The sequence below is a fragment of the Coregonus lavaretus genome (genome assembly GCF_964263955.1).
Source record: "Coregonus lavaretus genome assembly, contig: SUPER_35_unloc_2, whole genome shotgun sequence".
NCBI lineage: Eukaryota > Metazoa > Chordata > Actinopteri > Salmoniformes > Salmonidae > Coregonus > Coregonus lavaretus.
Window position 1 is genome coordinate 4,843,454 of NW_028167180.1, and position 21,162 is coordinate 4,864,615.

Genomic DNA, 21,162 nt, shown 5'->3' on the forward strand with positions numbered 1-21,162 from the left:
GGCAGGGATGTAGCTCAGTTGGTAGAGCATGGCGTTTGCAATGCCAGGGTTTTGGGTTCGATTACCACGGGGGGCCAGTATGAAAAATTAAAACAGATTGTATGCACTCACTAACTGTAAGTCGCTCTGGATAAGAGCGTCTGCTAAATGACTAAAATGTAAATGTAAATTTAACCCTAAGCATACTGCTAAAGCAACACTCGAGTGGTTTAAGGGGAAACATTTAAATGTCTTGGAATGGCCTAGTCAAAGCCCAGACCTCAATCCAATTGAGAATATGTGGTATGACTTAAAGATTGCTGTACACCAGCGGAACCCATCCAACTTGAAGGAGCTGGAGCAGTTTTGCCTTGAAGAATGGACAAAAATCCCAGTTGATACATTTACATCATTTAGCAGACGCTCTTATCCAGAGCGACTTACAAATTGGTGCATTCAATTTATGATAGCCAGTGGGACAACCTCTTTTTTTTTTTTTTAGTGGGGGAGGGGGGGTTAGAAGGATTACTTTATACTATTCCATGTATTCCTTAAAGAGGTAGGGTTTCAAGTGTCTCCGGAAGGTGGTCAGTGACTCCGCTGTCCTGGCGTCGTGGGGGAGCTTGTTCCACCATTGGGGTGCCAGAGCAGCAAATTGCTTTGACTGGGCTGAGCGGGAACTGGGCTTCCGCAGAGGTAGGGGAGCTAACAGGCCAGAGGTGGATGAACGTAGTGCCCTCGTTTGGGTGTAGGGTCTGATCAGAGCCTGAAGGGAAGGAGGTGCCATTCCCCTCACAGCTCCGTAGGCAAGCACCATGGTCTTGTAGTAGATGCAAGCCTCAACTGGAAGCCAGTGGAGTGTGCGGAGGAGTGGGGTGACATGAGAGAACTTGGGAAGGTCGAACACCAGACGGGCTGCGGCGTTCTGGATAAGTTGTAGGGGTTTAATGGCACAGGCAGGGAGTCCAGCCAACAGCGAGTTGCAGTAATCCAGACGGGAGATGACAAGTGCCTGGATTAGGACCTGTGCCGCTTTCTGTGTAAGGTAGGGTTGTACTTTGCGAATGTTGTAGAGCATGCACCTGCAGGATCGGGTCACCGCTTTGATGTTAGCGGAGAACGACAGGGTGTTGTCCAGGGTCCAAGCTTATAGAGACAGACCCCAAGAGACTAGCAGCCGTAATAGCTCTACAAGGGGGCTCTACAAAGTATTGACTTTGGGGGGTGAATAGTTATGCACGTTTTATTTCTTGTTTGTTTCACAATAAAACATATTTTGCATCTTCAGTGGTAGGCATGTTTTGTAAATCAAATGATACAAACCCCCAAAAAATCTATTTTAATTTTTGGTTGTAAGGCAACAAAATAGGAAAAATGCCAAGGGGGGGGGGGGGTGAATACTTCCGCAAGCCACTATATAATCACACCATTCTTTTAATTCATGTAATTTAATGAATATAGCAGAAACTCTTCATTTCTGTTACATTACAAATCTAACCTATGTTGTGTGACTTCTGCCTTAGCTTATTTCTTCCCATATTAAAATGAATTGCAAGCTGACCTTGATTTTTCAAGTACTATTTTACTTTTCCTTCTGTAGTTTCTAGAAATTAACAGCCCTGACAATTTATTTTCCCTCAGTACCTCCTGCTCCGGACCTGTTAACTGTTGACACCACATCAGGTGCTGTTAGCTGGAGCCAGCCACCAGGATTGGACCAAACCCAACATCATTACCAGATCTCCTACCACTGTCCAGGGACAAAACCACACATCACTACCACATCTTCACACAGCCTCACTCTCTCTGACCTGCAAGGTGGTACTCAGTACTCTGTCACTGTCTGCACTGTGTTGGAAAATGGAAGGCAAAGTAAACTGGTGTCAACAACCCTCACCACAGGTAAGGAAGTACCCAATTAAAGTGTTATGTCTGGTGTCAAAGTTGATTAAACTTTACCTAGTTATCAAAATAACTATGATCTAATCATAATGGATGTGTCAGCATTGGATGTAAAGGTACAGGATCTTCCCTGATGAGAAATATATCATGGTGAATTCCCTGGATCTCATGATGCAGTTCGGTGCTGAAATCATTAATGCTTCCCATTAGTGTGAGTCAATATATCAAGTAGTTGATCTGCCTCTGCTTGCTTTAACTTTATCAGTACTAGTGTAAAACACTTCTTATTGTGGAGAGTATTTATAATCACAGCATTCTTTATATTGAAAGAAATTGGTGTGGCGGTGACAATGTAGCAGCACCGTTGCTAAATGAATACAGCAGAAACCCCTAATTTATGTTACTTTACAAATCTAACCAATGTTGTGTGACTTCTATTGTTGTTTTAACGTATTTCTTCCCATATCAAAAGGAATTGTAAGCCGGCCATTTCTACTTTTCCTCCTGTAATATATTTCTGGAGTTAAACTGTATCATTAACAATAATGTGTTTCCACTAGTTATCCCTGCTCCAGACCAGCTGACTGTTGACTCAGTGGACACCACATCAGCTGCTGTTAGCTGGAGCCAGCCACCAGGATTGGACCAAACCCAACATCATTACCAGATCTCCTACCGCTGTCCAGGGACAGAACCACACATCACTACCACATCTTCACACAGCATCACTCTCTCTGACCTGCAATGTGGGACTCAGTACTCTGTCTCTGTCTGCTCTGTGCTGGAAAATGGAAAGAGAAGTCAGCTGGTGTCAACAACCCTCACCACAGGTAAGGAAGTACCCTACTAAAGTATAATGTCTGGTGTCAAACTTTGACTAGTTATCAAAAAGACTAATGTAAATTAACAAATCAAAATGGATGTGTCGGTTTTACGTTCCCAAAAGACAAACACAATGTCATCGCTCACAGAAAAGGGAACTAACAAATATAATCACTTCAAAAACAGAAAGGGTTTCAAAAGGGGTTCTGAAAGGCACCATGGGGGTGCCCACTGAGAGATGGCAAAGCCACTAGTAAGGGATTCTAAAAGACACCCACCATGGATGTCCACTAAGGTTTACCTCCAAAAAGACAAACTAAAAGACAAAACCACACCAACTCAGGACCTGGAGTGAAAAGGATATGGAGCTAAATAAACAGGAGTTTCTGGATAAATGCCATGGCCGCCCTAACATGAGGTGTTGCTCTCCCAACATCTCTCCAATTGATGCACTGGGCGAGCAGCTCTTAAAGGGCCAGCAGCTCTTAAAGGGCCAGCATAGCTGTAACACATCCTGACTAACGAGGTGACTCCAATCAAAGCGCCCAAACTAGTCAACCTCGAAATGGATCGAAAAACCGTAACAGAACCGAAACCCGTAAAAGTCAGCATGGGATGTAATGGTACAGTATCTTCCCTGATGAGAAATATATGATGGTAAATTCCCCAGATGTTGTAATGCAGTTTGGTGCTGAAATCAATAAACGTTGTTTATAGTACAGTATCTGAATTCATGCTTTCTTCCATTCCTGTGAGTCATTAAGTCAAGGAGTTGATCTGTCTCTGCTTGCTTTAACTTTATCAGTAGTACAGTGTTAAACACTTGTTATTGTGGAGATGATTTACAGTGCCTTGCAACAGTATTCATCCCCCTTGGCGTTTTTCCTATTTTGTTGCATTACAACCTGTAACTTAAATTGATTTGGATTTCATGTAATGGACATGCACAAAATAGTCCAAATTGGTGAAGTGAAATGAAAAAAATAGTTTGTTAAAAAAATTATAGAAAATAAATAACGGAAAAGTGGTATGTGCATATGTATTCACTCCCTTTGCTATGAAGTCCCTAAATAAGATCTGGTGCAACCAAATACCTTCAGAAATCACATAATTAGTTAGATTGCACACATGTGGACTTTATTTAAGTGTCACATGATCTGTCACATGATCTCAGTATATATACACCTGTTCTGAAAGGCCCCAGAGTCTGCAGCACCACCAAGCAAGCGGCACCATGAAGACCAAGGAGCTCTCCAAACAGGTCAGGGACAAAGTTGTGGAGAAGTACAAATCGGGGTTGGGTTATAAAAAAATATCTGAAACTTTGAACATCCCACAGAGCACCATTTAAATCCATTATAAAAAAATGGAAAGAATATGGCACCACAACAAACCTGCCAATAGAGGGCCGCCCACCAAAACTCACGGACCAGACAAGGAGGGAATTAATCAGAGAGGCAACAGAGACCAATGATAACCCTGATGGAGCTGCAAAGCTCCACAGCGGAGATTGGACTATCTGTCCATAGGACCACTTTAAGCCGTACACTCCACAGAGCTGGGCTTTACGGAAGAGTGGCCAGAAAAAAGCCATTGCTTAAAGAAAAAAATAAGCAAACACATTTGGTGTTTGCCAAAAGACATGTGGGAGACTCCCCAAACATATGGAAGAAGGTACTCTGGTCAGATGAGACTAAAATTGAGCTTTTTGGCCATCAAGGAAAACGCTATGACTGCCGCAAACCCAACACCTCTCATCACCCGGAGAATAGCATCACCACAGTGAAGCATGGTGGTGGCAGCATGCTGTGGGGATGTTTTTCATCGGCAGGGACTGGGAAACTGGTCAGAATTGAAGGAATGGTTGATGCCGCTAAATACAGGGAATTTCTTGAGGGAAACCTGTTTCAATCTTCCAGGGATTTGAGACTGGGACGGAGGTTCACCTTCCAGCAGGACATTGGCCCAGCGTCGTCCAGGGTAGGGGAGGGAATGGCCGGCAGGGATGTAGCTCAGTTGGTAGAGCATGGCGTTTGCAACGCCAGGGTTTTGTGTTCGATTACCACGGGGGGCCAGTATGAAAAATTTGAAAAGAATGTATGCACTCACTATCTGTAAGTCGCTCTGGATAAGAGCGTCTGCTAAATGACTAAAATGTAAATTTAACCCTAAGCATACTGCTAAAGCAACACTCGAGTGGTTTAAGGGGAAACATTTAAATGTCTTGGAATGGCCTAGTCAAAGCCCAGACCTCAATCCAATTGAGAATATGTTGTATGACTTAAAGATTGCTGTACACCAGCGGAGCCCATCCAACTTGAAGGAGCTGGAGCAGTTTTGCCTTGAAGAATGGGCAAAAATCCCAGTTGATACATTTACATCGTTTAGCAGACGCTCTTATCCAGAGCGACTTACAAATTGGTGCATTCAATTTATGATAGCCAGTGGGACAACCTCTTTTTTTTTTTTTTATTGGGGGGTGGGGGAGGGGGGGTTAGAAGGATTACTTTATACTATTCCATGTATTCCTTAAAGAGGTAGGGTTTCAAGTGTCTCCGGAAGGTGGTCAGTGACTCCGCTGTCCTGGCGTCATGGGGGAGCTTGTTCCACCATTGGGGTGCCAGAGCAGCAAATTGCTTTGACTGGGCTGAGCGGGAACTGTGCTTCTGCAGAGGTAGGGGAGCTAATAGGCCAGAGGTGGATGAACGTAGTGCCCTCGTTTGGGTGTAGGGTCTGATCAGAGCCTGAAGGGAAGGAGGTGCCATTCCCCTCACAGCTCCGTAGGCAAGCACCATGGTCTTGTAGTAGATGCGAGCCTCAACTGGAAGCCAGTGGAGTGAGCGGAGGAGTGGGGTGACATGAGAGAACTTGGGAAGGTCGAACACCAGACGGGCTGCGGGGTTCTGGATAAGTTGTAGGGGTTTAATGACACAGGCAGGGAGCCCAGCCAACAGCGAGTTGCAGTAATCCAGACGGGAGATGACAAGTGCCCGGATTAGGACCTGTGCCGCTTCCTGTGTAAGGTAGGGTCGTACTTTGCGAATGTTGTAGAGCATGCACCTGCAGGATCGTGTCACCGCTTTGATGTTAGCGGAGAACGACAAGGTGTTGTCCAGGGTCCAAGCTTAGAGAGCCATACCCCAAGAGACTAGCAGCCGTAATAGCTCTACAAGGGGGCTCTACAAAGGATTGACTTTGGGGGGTGAATAGTTATGCAAGTTTTATTTCTTGTTTGTTTCACAATAAAACATATTTTGCATATTCAGTGGTAGGCATGTTTTGTAAATCAAATGATACAAACCCCCAAAAAATCTAATTTAATTTTTGGTTGTAAGGCAACAAAAGAGGAAAAATGCCAAGGGGGGGGTGAATACTTCCGCAAGCCACTATATAATCACACCATTCTTTTAATTCATGTAATTTAATGAATATAGCAGAAACTCTTCATTTTTGTTACATTACAAATCTAACCTATGTTGTGTGACTTCTGCCTTAGCTTATTTATTCCCATATCAAAATGAATTGCAAGCTGACCTTGATTTTTCAAGTACTATTTTACTTTTCCTTCTGTAGTTTCTAGAAATTAACAACAGCCCTGACAATTTATTTGCCCTCAGTACCTCCTGCTCCGGACCTGTTAACTGTTGACACCACATCAGGTACTGTTAGCTGGAACCAGCCACCAGGATTGGACCAAACCCAACATCATTACCAGATCTCCTACCACTGTCCAGGGACAAAACCCAACTACACTACCACATCTTCACACAGCCTCACTCTCTCTGACCTGCAAGGTGGTACTCAGTACTCTGTCACTGTCTGCACTGTGCTGGAAAATGGAAGGCAAAGTAAACTGGTGTCAACAACCCTGACCACAGGTAAGGAAGTACCCAACTTAAGTATTATATCTAGTGTCAAAGATGATTAAACTTTAACTAGTTATCAAAATAACTATGAACTAATCATAATGGATGTGTCAGCATTGGATGTAAAGGTACAGTATCTTCCCTGATGAGAAATATATGATGGTGAATTCCCCAGATCTCATCATGCAGTTTGGTGCTGAAATCATTAATGCTTCCCATTAGTGTGAGTCAATATATCAAGTAGTTGATATGCCTCTGCTTGCTTTAACTTTATCAGTACTAGTGTAAAACACTTCTTATTGTGGAGAGTATTTATAATCACAGCATTCTTTATATTGAAAGAAATTGGTGTGGCGGTGACAATGTAGCAGCACCGTTAATAAATGAATACAGCAGAAACCCCTAATTTATGTTACTTTACAAATCTAACCTGTTGTGTGACTTCTATTGTTTTTTAAACGTATTTCTTCCCATATCAAAAGGAATTGTAAGCCGGCCATTTCTACTTTTCCTCCTGTAATATATTTCTGGAGTTAAACTGTATCATTAACAATAATGTGTTTCCACTAGTTATCCCTGCTCCAGACCAGCTGACTGTTGACTCAGTGGACACCACATCAGCTGCTGTTAGCTGGAGCCAGCCACCAGGATTGGACCAAACTCAACATCATTACCAGATCTCCTACCGCTGTCCAGGGACAGAACCACACATCACTACCACATCTTCACACAGCATCAGTCTTTCTGACCTGCAATGTGGTACTCAGTACACTGTCTCTGTCTGCTCTGTGCTGGAAAATGGAAAGAGAAGTAAACTGGTGTCAACAACCCTCACCACAGGTAAGGAAGTACCCTACTAAAGTATTATGTCTGGTGTCAAACTTTGACTAGTTATCAAAAAGACTAATGTAAATTAACAAATCATAATGGATGTGTCGGTTTTAAGTTCCCAAAAGACAAACACAATGTCATCGCTCCCAGAAAAGGGAACTAACAAATATAATTACGTCGGCAACCAAACCAAAAACAGAAAGGGTTTCAAAAGGGGTTCTGAAAGGCACCATGGGGGTGCCCACTGAGAGATGGCAAAGCCACTAGTAAGGGGTTCTAAAAGACACCCACCATGGATGCCCATTAAGATTTACCTCCAAAAAGACAAACTAAAAGACAAAACCACACCAACTCAGGACCTGGAGTAAAAAGGATATGGAGCTAAATAAACAGGAGTTTCTGGCTAAATGCCATGGCCGCCCTAACATGAGGTGTTGCTCTCCCAACATCTCTCCAATTGATGCACTGGGCCAGCAGCTCTTAAAGGGCCAGCAGCTCTTAAAGGGCCAGCATAGCTGTAACGCATCCTGACTAACGAGGGGACTCCAATCAGAGCGCCCAACCTAGTCAACCTCGAAATGGATCGAAAAACCGTAACAGAACCGAAACACGTAACATTCAGCATGGGATGTAATGGTACAGTATCTTCCCTGATGAGAAATATATATGATGGTAAATTCCCCAGATGTTGTAATGCAGTTTGGTGCTGAAATCATTAAACGTTGTTTATAGTACAGTAACTGAATTCATGCTTTCTTCCATTCCTGTGAGTCATTATGTCAAGGAGTTGATCTGCCTCTGCTTGCTTTAACTTTATCAGTACTACAGTGTAAAACACTTGTTATTGTGGTGAGGATTTATAATCACATTATTTTAAGTTCTATTTATATATTTTTTGGAGTGGCAGCAACAATTTAGCAGCACAGCACCGTCGCTAAATGAATACAGCAGAAACCCTTTATTTTTGTTACTTTACGAATTCAACTTTTGTTGTGTGACTTCTGTTTTTAGCTTATTTCTTCCCAAACCTAAAATAATTGCAAGGCTGCCTTTTCTACTTTGATTACTATTTTAATTTTCGTCCTGCAATTTACTTTTCGTCCTGCAACTGTAACAATGACAATAATGTGTTTTCACTTAGTACTTCCTGCTCCAGACCAGCTGACTGTTGACTCAGTGGACACCACATCAGCTGCTTTTAGCTGGAGCCAGCCACCAGGATTGGACCAAACCCAACATCATTACCAGATCTCCTACCACTGTCCAGGGACAGAACCACACATCACTACCACATCTTCACACAGCATCACTCTCTCTGACCTGCAAGGTGGCACTCAGTACTCTGTCACTGTCTGCACTGTGCTGGAAAATGGAAAGGAAAGTCAGCTGGTGTCAACAACCCTCACCACAGGTAAGGAAGTACCCTACTAAAGTATTATGTCTGGTGTCAAAGTTTATTTATTTTTAACTAGTTATCAAAATGACTGAACTAATCATAATGGATTTGTCAGCATGGGATGTAAAGGTACATTATATTTTCTACTTTGACTAATATTCTACTTTTCCTCCTGTTAAAGATGATAGAAATCCACATCATTTGAGCGTAATTATTTCTCTATAGCCTTTACTTTCTCACTCTGAACGCGAATGGGTGTGACTTCTTGACAATGATCACAATTGCTCCAATGCACAGCGTCCCTGGAGCAATTAGGATTATTTGCCTTGCTCAAGGGCACAGCAACATATTTTTCACCTTGTCTGCTCCGGCATTCGAACCAGCAACCTTTCGGTTATAGGCCCAACACTGTAACCTCAAGGCTCCCTGCCTCTACCTTAACCCTACCTACAGTGACCTCCGTTAATATTGAGGCTACCTGCCTCTACCTTACCCCTATCTACAGTGTCCTCCATTAATATTGAGACTACCTGCCTCTACCTTACCCCTACCTACAGTGTCCTCCCTGTTAATATTGAGGCTACCTGCCTCTACCTTACCCCTATCTACAGTGTCCTCCGTTAATATTGAGTCTACCTGCCTCTACCTTACACCTACCTACAGTGACCTCCGTTAATAATGAGACTACCTGCCTCTACCTTACCCCTACCTAGTGTCCTCCGTTAATATTGAGACTACCTGCCTCTACCTTACCCCTATCTACAGTGTCCTCCGTTAATATTGAGACTACCTGCCTCTACCTTACCCCTATCTACAGTGTCCTCCGTTAATATTGAGACTACCTGCCTCTACCTTACCCCTACCTAGTGTCCTCGACAGTGCAGCATTTCTTCTTATGGCTCTATACTCCAAAAGTTTGGATTTGAAATCATGACTGAGGTTAAAGTGCAGACCGTCAGCTTTAATTTGATGGTATTTTCATCCATATCAGGTGAACCATTTAGAAATAACAATGTGTGATATAGTAGTTAAGAGTTGAGTATTTTCAGAATATCAGGCGCGGGCTGAAAATCAACATTTTCACATTGCATTTTTTTTAGGGGGCAGGAGAATTAACTAGGATACTTTGAGCGCTTTAATCATAATTTTTACATTGCAAACATGAACAATCATTTTTCATCCTACGAAAGGTAGCGGATCCGGCCAAATAGGTTCTGTAACGCATCAGTCCAAAATGGAGAGGTGCCGGATCCTGTTCCCGCAGGATCCAGCTCAAATAAAGCACTGATGATAGAAGTAAAACACATTAACACATTACCAAAGATTTTACTTTAATAATTTGTTATTCAGTACATGTTCAGTGGTGGGAGAGACCCTCCAGAGTTGCTGCAGTGTGTGTTCTACTGGCTGTGATCATAGGCCTGTGGGATTCCTGTAAGTTTTTTAATATATTTTTTTTACTAAAACATTTGGAGTCAATGTTGTGACAGTTACACATTTTGATTGACTTTTCCCTTTTACAGATGCCACTGTAGAGCGAGACCAGCTACAGAATATTCTAAATACCAGGACCACAGAGAGAGACGAGCTACAGAATATTCTAAATACCAGGACCACAGAGAGAGACCAGCTACAGAATATTCTAAATACCAGGACCACAGAGAGAGACCAGCTACAGAATAGTCTAAATACCAGGACCACCGAGAGAGACCAGCTACAGAATAGTCTAAATACCAGGACCACAGAGAGAGACCAGCTACAGAATAGTCTGAACACTAGAACTATGGAGCGAGACCAGCTACAGAATAGTCTAAATACCAGGACCACAGAGAGAGACCAGCTACAGAATAGTCTAAATACCAGGACCACAGAGAGAGACCAGCTACAGAATAGTCTGAACACTAGAACTATGGAGCGAGACCAGCTACAGAATAGTCTAAATACCAGGACCACAGAGAGAGACCAGCTACAGAATAGTCTAAATACCAGGACCACAGAGAGAGACCAGCTACAAAATAGTCTGAACACTAGAACTATGGAGCGTGACCAGCTACAGAAGGAGATAGAAAGGCTGAACTGGAATATCAAAGGTAAGGACAGCCCTGTTTTAAATACAGAGAAATAAACACATACAGTTGAAGTCGGAAGTTTACATACACCTTAGACAAATACATTTAAACTCAGTTTTTCACGATTCCTGACATTTAATCCTAGTAAAAATTCCCTGTCTTAGGTCAGTTAGGATCACCATTTTATTTTAAGAAATAATAATAGTAGAGTGATTTATTTCAGCTTTTATTTCTTTCATCACATTCCCAGTGGGTCAGAAGTTTACATACACTCAATTAGTATTTGGTAGCATTGCCTTTAAATTGTATAACTTGGGTCAAACGTTTCGGGTAGCCTTCCACAAGCTTCCCACAATAAGTTGGCTGAATTTTTGCCCATTCCTCCTGACAGAGCTGGTGTAACTGAGTCAGGTTTGTAGGCCTCCTTGCTCGCACACGCTTTTTCAGTTCTGCCCTCAGATTTTCTATAGGATTGAGGTCAGGGTTTTGTGATGGCCACTCCAATACCTTGACTTTGTTGTCCTTAAGCCATTTTGCCACAACTTTGGAAGTATGCTTGGTGTTATTGTCCATTTGGAAGACCCATTTGCGACCAAGCTTTAACTTCCTGACTGATGTCTTGAGATGCTGCTATATCCACATAATGTTCCTTCCTCATGATGCCATCTATTTTGTGATGTGCACCAGTCCCTCCTGCAGCAAAGCACCGCCACAGCATGATGCTGCCACTCCTGTGCTTCACGGTTAGGATGGTGTTCTTCGACTTGCAAGCGACCCCCTTTTCCTGCAAAAATAACGATGGTCATTATTGCCAAACAGTTCTATTTTTGTTTCATCAGACCAGAGGACATTTCTCCAAAAAGTACGATCTTTGTCCCCATGTGCAGTTGCAAACCGTTGTCTGGCTTTTTTATGGCGGTTTTCGAGCAGTGGCTTCTTCCTTGCTGAGCGGCCTTTCAAGTTATGTCGATATAGGACTCATTTTACTGTGGATATATATACTTTTGTACCTGTTTCCTCCAGCATCTTCACAAGGTCCTTTGCTGTTGTTCTGGGATTGATTTGCACTTTTCGCATCAAAGTACGTTAATCTCTAGGAGACAGAACGCGTCTCCTTCCTGAGCGGTATGACGGCTGCGTGGTCCCATGGTATTTATACTTGCGTACTATTGTTTGTACAGATGAACATGGTACCTTCAGGCATTTGGAAATTGCTCCCAAGGATGAACCAGACTTGTGGAGGTCTACAAAAAAATGTCTGAGGTCTTGGCTGATTTCTTTTGATTTTTCCATGATGTCAAGCAAAGAGGCACTGAGTTTGAAGGTAGGCCTTGCAATACATCCACAGGTACACCTCCAATTGACTCAAATGATGTCAATTAGCCTATCAGAAGCTTATAAAGCCATGACATCATTTTCTGGAATTTTCCAAGCTGTTTAAAGGCACAGTCAACTTAGTGTATGTAAACTTCTGACCCACTGGAATTGTGATACTGTGAATTGTAAGTGAAATAATCTGTCTATAAACAATTGTTGAAAAAATTACTTGTATCATGCACAAAGTAACCGATTTGCCAAAACTATAGTTAGTTAACAGGAAATTTGTGGAGTGGTTGAAGAACGAGTTTTAATGACTCCAACCTAAGTGTATGTAAACTTCCGACTTCAACTGTACATTGCCTTCGGAAAGTATTCAGACCCCTTTTTCCACATTTTGTTACGTTACAGCCTTATTCTAAAATTGATTAAATAAAGAAAACATCCTCAGCAATCTACACACAATACCCCTTGACAAAGCGAAAACAGGTTTTTAGAATTTTTTTGCCAATTTATAAAAAATTAAAAAACAGAAATACCATATTTACATAAGAATTCAGCCCCTTTGCTATGAGACTCGAAATGTATCCTTGAAATGTTTCCACAACTTGGTTGGAGTCCACCTGTGGTAAATTATACTCATTGGACATGATTTGGAAAGGCACACACCTGTCTATATAAGGTCCCACAGTTGACAGTACATGTCAGATCAAAAACCAAGCCATGTGGTCGAAGAAATTGTCTGCAGAGCTCCGAGACAGGATTGTGTCGATGCACAGATCTGGGGAAGGGTATCAAAAAAATTCTGCAGCATTGAAGGTCCCCAAGAACACAGTGGCCTCCATCATTCTTAAATGGAAGATGTTTGGAACCACCAAGACTCTTCCTAGATCTGGCCACCCGGCCAAACTGAGCAATCGGGAGAGAAGGGCCTTGGTCAGGGAAGTGACCAAGAACCTGATGGTCACTCTGACAGAGCTCTATAGGTCCTCTGTGGAGATGGGAGAACCTTCCAGAAGGACAACCATCTCTGAGGCACTCCACCAATCAGGCCTTTATAGTAGACGGAAGCCATTCCTCAGTAAAAGGCACATGAAGACAAGATTACCTGGTCTGATGAAACCAAGATTGAGCTCTTTGGCCTGAATGCCAAGTGTCACATCTGGAGGAAACCTGGCACCATCCCTACGGTGAAGCATGGTGGTGGCAGCATCATGCTGTGGGGTAGTTTTTCAGCGGCAGGGACTGGGAGACTAGTCTGGATTAAGGCAAAGATGAACGGAGTAAAGTGCTTATATCCTTGATGAAAACCTGCTCCAGAGTGCTCACAACCTCAGACTGGGGCGAGGTTCACCTTCCAACAGGACGACGACCCTAGGCACACAGCCAAGACAATGCAGGAGTGGCTTCGGGACAAGTCTCTGAATGTCCTTGAGTGGCCCAGCCAGAGCCCGGACTTGAACCCGATCGAACCTCTCTGGAGAGACCTGAAAATAGATGTGCAGCGACGCTCCCCATCCAACTTGACAGAGCTTGAGAGGATCTGCAGAGAAGAATGGGAGAAACTACCCAAATACAGGTGTGCCAAGCTTGTAGCATCATACCCAAGAAGACTCGAGGCTGTAATCACTGCCAAAGGTGCTTCAACAAAATACTGAGTAAAGGGTGTGAATACTTATGTAAATATGATATTTCTGTTTTTTATTTTAAATAAATTAGCAAAAATGTCTACAATTTTTTTTCCTTCCCTTTTGTCATTTATGGGGTATTGTGTGTAGATTGATGAGGTAAAAAAAAACAATTTAACACATTTTAGAATAAGGCTGTAACGTAACAAAATGTGGAGAAAGTGCGAAGGTATATGCACAACTACACAGACACAAGACATACAGTGCTGCTTGAAAGTATGTGAACCCCTTGTGCAATTACAGATTTTTCTGTTTTTACCATGAAATCTTCATTTAATCAGAACCAGTCTTTTTTTATCTGACATAACAGGTTTATATTTACCAATACCATATGTTGGTGTAGAGGAAATCATGCCTGTAGTAGAAAAACACAATTTAAAAGGAATTAGTGCAGGTGCAAAAATAAGTGAACCCCAAGTTGCATTGATTAAATCAAGTAGGTAAGTAGAATCAGGTGGGTAAATAATTAGCAACCAAATGAACCAATCAAAGGAGAGATCATTAGGAAAGAGTTTGGGCGGGTTTCTGATAAATAGAAACCTGGTCAGTTTGGTGTTACTCATCCAGGTGAATGTAAAGCACTCCATGCCGAGAGGAAAGGAGATCTGAGGACATCAGGACGAGGGTAGTGAGAGCACATTAGTCTGGGGAAGGCTATAAAATCATCTCAAAAAGATTTGAGCTCCATCAGTCCACTGAGGCAAATCATTTACAAATGGAGAGCATTTAACATGACAGCAACTCGGCCTAGGAGTGGATGGACTTATCCCCAAGGTCCACAAGAACAATCATAAATCGGGTAAAAGCCAACCCAAACATCTTAGAGATTTGCATACCTCCCTTGCTGCTTCTCAGATAACTGTGCATGCTTCAACAATAAGATTACTGAATCGAAATGCCATTCATGGGAGGGTTGCTAGGAAGAAGCCTCTGCTGTCAACAAAGAACCAAACTGCCCATCTTAACTTTGCCATGGACCACTTGGACAAACCTGAAGGTTTCTGGAAGTCCATTCTCTGGACCGACAAGTCCAGAATTGACCTTTTTGGTCACAATCAACACCCCGCGATGTTTGGTGAAAACCCAACACCTCCTACCACTAAAATAACCTTAACCCAACGGTCAAGCATGGTGGTGGGAATGTCATGATATGGGGCTGCTTTTCCTCCTCTGGACCTGGACAACTCCACATCATTAAGGGATCCATGAATTCTGAGGTATACCAGGAGATTCTTGAACAGAAGGTCAGGCCATCAGTCAAGGATCTAAAGCTGGGCCGAAAATGGATCTTCCAACAAGACAACGACCCAAAGCATAAAAGCAAATCTACCAAACAATGGCTCAAGAGAAATAATATTTGTGTTTTGGATTGGCCAAGTCAAAGTCCTGACCTAAATGACTAAAATGTAAATCCAATCGAGATGCTGAGTAAGGAGGAGTGCGCAAAAATCCCTCAAATGAGATGTCAGAGACTAATTACTGGCTATAGGAGACGTTTAGTCCAAGTTATCGCTGCTAAAGGAGGTGCCACAAGCTATTGACTGAAGGGGTTCACATATTTTTGCACACAACAAATCTGAGTTTCTGTTACAGTGAGGAAAACAAGTATTTGATCCCCTGCTGATTTTGTGTGTTTGCCCACTGACAAAGACATGATCAGTCTCTGGATAAGAGCGTCTGCTAAATGACGTAAATGTAAATCAGTCTATAAGTTTAATGGTAGGTTTATTTGAACAGTGAGAGACAGAATAACAACAAAATCCAGAAAAACGCATGTCAAAAATGTTATAAATTGATTTGCATTTTAATTAGGGAAATAAGTATTTGATCCCTCTGCAAAACATGACTTAGTACTTGGTGGCAAAACCCTTGTTGGCAATCACAGAGGTCAGACGCTTTCTTGTAGTTGGCCACCAGGTTTGCACACATCTCCGGAGGGATTTTGTCCCACTCCTCTTTGCAGATCTTCTCCAAGTCATTAAGGTTTCGAGGCTGACGTTTGGCAACTCGAACCTTCAGCTCCCTCCACAGATATTCTATGGGATTAAGGTCTGGAGACTGGCTAGGCCACTCCAGGACCTTAATGTGCTTCTTCTTGAGCCACTCCTTTGTTGCCTTGGCCGTGTGTTTTGGGTCATTGTCATGCTGGAATACCCATCCACGACCCATTTTCAATGCCCTGGCTGAGGGAAGGAGGTTCTCACCCAAGATTTGACGGTACATGACCCAGTCCATCGTCCCTTTGATGCGGTGAAGTTGTCCTGTCCCCTTAGCAGAAAAACACCCCCAAAGCATAATGTTTCCACCTCCATGTTTGACGGTGGAGATGGTGTTCTTGGGGTCATAGGCAGCATTCCTCCTCCTCCAAACACAGCGAGTTGAGTTGATGCCAAAGAGCTCCATTTTGGTCTCATCTGACCACAACACTTTCACCCAGTTCTCCTCTGAATCATTCAGATGTTCATTGGCAAACTTCAGACGGGCCTGTATATGTGCTTTCTTGAGCAGGGGGACCTTGCGGGCGCTGCAGGATTTCAGTCCTTCACGGCGTAGTGTGTTACCAATTGTTTTCTTGGTGACTATGGTCACGCTACAGAAACAGGAGCAGGAGCCTAGATCCTATGAGCTGTTCCGGACTCTCTCAAGCCAAGGCTCGTGCAAAGCTACTCACTTATTGAATGTGTGATTAAATAGTAGTTGCAAAAGTTACATTTAATGTGAAAATGTCACACATACACTGAAGAAAAAAATATATAAACGCAACATGTAAAGTGTTGGTCCCATGTTTCATGAGCTGAAATAAAAGATCCCAGAAATGTTCTGTATGTACACATTTGTTTACATCACTGTTAGTGAACATTTCTCTTTTGCCAAGATAATCCATCCACCTGACAGGTGTGGCATATCAAGATGCTGATTAAACAGCATGATAATTACACAGGTGCACCTTGTGTTGGGGACAATGAAAGGCCACTATAATGTGCAGTTTTGTCCACTACACAATGCCATGAATGTCACATTACATTTACGTCATTTAGCAGACGCTCTTATCCAGAGCGACTTACAAATTGGTGCATTCACCTTATAGCCAGTGGGATAACCACTTTACAATATATATATATTAATTTTTTTATGTGGGGGGTGGTGTAAGGGGGGTTAGAAGGATTACTTCATCCAATCCCATGTATTCCTTAAAGAGGTGGGGTTTCAAGTGTCTCCGGAAGGTGGTGAGTGACTCCGCTGTCCTGGCGTCGTGAGGGATCTTGTTACACCATTGGGGTGCCAGAGCAGCGAACAGTTTTGACTGGGCTGAGCGGGAACTGTGCTTCCGCAGAGGTAGGGGGGCCAGCAGGCCAGAGGTGGATGAACGCAATGCCCTCGTTTGGATGTAGGGACTGATCAGAGCCTGAAGGTACAGAGGTGCCGTTCCCCTCACAGCTCCGTAGGCAAGCACAATGGTCTTGTAGCAGATGCGAGCTTCAACTGGAAGCCAGTGGAGTGTGTGGAGGAGCGGGGTGACGTGAGAGAACTTGGGAAGGTTGAACACCAGACGGGCTGCGGCATTCTGGATGAGTTGTAGGGGTTTAATGGCACAGGCAGGGAGCCCAGCCAACAGCGAGTTGCAGTAATCCAGACGGGAGATGACAAGTGCCAGGATTAGGACCTGTGCTGCTTCCTGTGTAAGGCAGGGTCGTACTCTCCGAATGTTGTAGAGCATGAACCTACAGGATCGGGTCACCGCCTTGATGTTAGCGGAGAACGACAGGGTGTTGTCCAGGGTCACGCCAAGGCTCTTTGCACTCTCGCTCTCTTGAAGACGGAAGGGACATAGCCAGTGGTCAAGGATGAGTTGATGAGCAAGGTGAGGTAAGGGAGAAGGTCACCGGAGATGGTCTGGAGAAGAGAGGAGGGGATAGGGTCAAGTGGGCAGGTTGTTGGGCGGCCAGCCTTCACAAGTCGCAAGATTTTATCTGGAGAGAGAGGGGAGAAAGAAGTCAAAGCATAGGGTAGGGCAGTGTGAGCAGGACCAGCAGTGTCATTTGACTTAACAAACGAGGATCGGATGTCGTCAACCTTCTTTTCAAAATGGTTGACGAAGTCATCCACAGAGAGTGAGGGGGAGGAGGATTCAGCAGGGAGGAGAAGGTGGTAAAGAGCTTTCTAGGGTTAGAGGCAGATGCTTGGAATTTAGTGGTAGAAAGTGGTTTTAGCAGCAGAAACAGATGAAGAAAATGTAGAGAGGAGGGGGTGAAAAGATGCCAGGTCCGCAGTGAGTCTAGTTTTCCTCCATTTCCGCTCGGCTGCCCGGAGCCCTGTTCTGTGAGCTTGCAATGAGTCATCAAGCTACAGAGCAGGAGGGGAGGACCGAGCCGGCCGGGAGGATAGGGGACATAGAGAGTCAAAGGATGCAGAAAGGGAGGAGAGGAGGGTTGAGGAGGCAGAATCAGGAGATTGGAGGGAGAAGGATTGAGCAGAGGGAAGAGATGATAGGATGGAAGAGGAGAGAGTAGCGGGAGAGAGAGCGAAGGTTGCGACGGCGCATTACCATCTGAGTAGGGGCAGAGTGAGTAGTGTTGGAGGAGAGCGAGAGAGAAAAGGATACAAAGTAGTGGTCGGAGACATGGAGGGGAGTTGCAGTGAGATTAGTAGAAGAACAGCATCTAGTAAAGATGAGGTCAAGCGTATTGCCTGCCTTGTGAGTAGGGGAGGACGGTGAGAGGGTGAGGTCAAAAGAGGAGAGGAGTGGAAAGGAGGCAGAGAGAAATGAGTCAAAGGTAGACGTAGGGAGGTTGAAGTCACCCAGAACTGTGAGGGGTGAGCCTTCCTCAGGAAAGGAACTTATCAAGGCGTCAAGCTCATTGATGAACTCTCCAAGGGAACCTGGAGGGTGATGAATGACAAGGATGTTAAGCTTGAATGGGCTAGTGACTGTGACAGCATGGAATTCAAATGAGGAGATAGACAGATGGGTCAGGGGAAAAAGAGAATGTCCACTTGGGAGAGATGAGGATTCCTGTGCCACCACCCCGCTGACCAGATGCTCTCTGGGTTTGCGAGAACACATGGTCAGACGAGGAGAGAGCAGTAGGAGTAGCAGTGGTAATCCATGTTTCCGTCAGCGCCAAGAAGTCGAGGGACTGGAGGGTTAGCTAGAAAGCTAGAATAGTTAGCATACTAGCTAGCCATTGCTTTCAGACAAAGAAGAAACCCCTCCTCCCACGGCACGAACACACAGAGAGAGCCAAGCTAACGTTAACTAGTCACCCATGTCCTGAATTCCCTTGAACGATTCTGGCTACCAGTATGTAAAAACAAAACACAAATGTAGGTTATAACTTACCCCTAGCAGCTACTGTTAGCTATCCATGTGCAAAGCTAGCCACTGAATTGACTCAGCCAGTTCGCGTCTGTTCGCTAGGTCATTCCAGCTATTGTTTAGTAGCTATCCAGGTAGCAACAAGCTAGCTAAATTTCAAGCACAGTAGCCACTTACTACCTAACGTTAACGCTTCAGACAATGAGGTTAGAAAAACAGCTGAATTGTAGGCATTATTGTATGTAAATATTGTAGGCAGCTAGCTGGCGTAATTACAGGTACTCTCAGGCGTGAAACAACTATCCACAGTTGCTAATAGTTACCAGTAGCTACCCGCTAGCTAGTCCAGGTAGTGGGTTAGCTAGATTCGTGCTTCACCGGGCTCAGCCGAATACAATACTAACCTACAATAATTACATACAACAACCCACGATAACTACCTACAATACCTAACTACAATCTAAATACATAGTTTAAGCTTTACTCGACAAAGCCCAAACTATGTATATAAGCCATATAAGCCAAGCTTACCTCCCGCCAGAGAGAGACACAACCTCACCCGACGACGACTCTTCACATGTTTTGAGGGAGCATGCAGTTGGCATGGTGACTGCAAGAATGTCGACCAGAGCTGTTGACAGATAATTCAATGTTAATTTCTCTACCATAAGCCACCTCCAATGTCGTTTTAGTGAATTTGGCAGTACGTCCAAACGGCCTCACAACCGCAGACCACGTGTAACCACGCCAGCTCAGGACCTCCACATCTGGCTTCTTCACCTGCCACCCAGACAGCTGATGAAACGGTGGGTTTGCACAACTAAATAATTTCAGCGCAAACTGTCAGAAATCGTCTCAGGGAAGCTCATCTGCATGTAGCAAGGATCTGTACACAATTCCTGGAATCTGAAAATGTCCCAGTTCTTCCAAGGCCTGAATACTCACCAGACATGTCACCCATTGAGCATGTTTGTGATGCTCTGGATCGACGTGTGCAACAGCGTGTTCCAGTTCCCGCCAATATCCAGCAACTTTGCACAGCCATTGATGTGGAGTGGGGCAATATTGACTGATTGCCTTATAAACTGTAACTAAGTAGAATCTTTGAAATTGTTGCATGTTGCGTTTATATTTTTGTTCAGTGTAAAAGCTATAGGCAAACAGGCAATTCACACAAACAATTGCTCTGTGAAATCCCCAGAACATTTGAATTATTACCTAAAGCTGCAAGGTGACATCTCAATCAGCTCATTGGAAGAGTTTATTAGAATATTTTATTTAAATATTTTTACTTTTCTATGTCATGTTCTTTTTTTATTTTTCATACATTCTTTTTTGTAACATTCGAGTGTCAAATATAGTAAAAATGTCAAACTTCTAGGGTCCTGTCCTGAAGGATGGAGAAGGTTTGGCTGCAGCTGTTACTACCGCTCTACTGAGAGGAAATCCTGGACTGAGAGTAGACAGGACTGTCTGGAGAGAGGAGCAGACCTGGTGATCATTAACAGTGAAGAGGAACAGGTGAGAGACAGAGAGAACTACTGTATTTATCATGTATTATTAACAATGCTTTTTCTGTGCCACCACAACAGGCATTCATCAATGGGTTTGAATCAGTCAATTTTGTCTGGATTGGTCTGACTGACTCTGTTACTGAGGGGACCTGGAAATGGGTGGACGGCACACCACTGACCACCCCAAGGTAAGAGACTACTGCTCTAATAACACTGACCACCCCAAGGTAAGAGACTACTGCTCTAATAACACTGACCACCCCAAGGTAAGAGACTACTGCTCTAATAACACTGACCACCCCAAGGTAAGAGACTACTGCTCTATAATAACACTGACCACCCCAAGGTAAGAGACTACTGCTCTAATAACACTGACCACCCCAAGGTAAGAGACTACTGCTCTAATAACACTGACCACCCCAAGGTAAGAGACTACTGCTCTAATAACACTGACCACCCCA

General features: G+C 43.7%; 1 protein-coding gene across 1 annotated transcript in view; it reads left to right on the top strand.

The window, feature by feature from the left end:
* LOC311110113 (tenascin-R-like) overlaps positions 1-21,162 on the top strand; it is a 38,983-nt gene that overhangs the window by 17,146 nt on the left and 675 nt on the right. Inside the window, exons 6-14 of the mRNA XM_084188682.1 lie at positions 1,621-1,881; positions 2,442-2,711; positions 6,321-6,581; positions 7,140-7,409; positions 8,542-8,811; positions 10,147-10,230; positions 10,320-10,886; positions 20,569-20,708; positions 20,780-20,889. Coding sequence (XP_084044808.1) covers positions 1,621-1,881; positions 2,442-2,711; positions 6,321-6,581; positions 7,140-7,409; positions 8,542-8,811; positions 10,147-10,230; positions 10,320-10,886; positions 20,569-20,708; positions 20,780-20,889 — 2,233 coding nt within the window. The remainder of the gene's footprint in view (positions 1-1,620; positions 1,882-2,441; positions 2,712-6,320; positions 6,582-7,139; positions 7,410-8,541; positions 8,812-10,146; positions 10,231-10,319; positions 10,887-20,568; positions 20,709-20,779; positions 20,890-21,162) is intronic.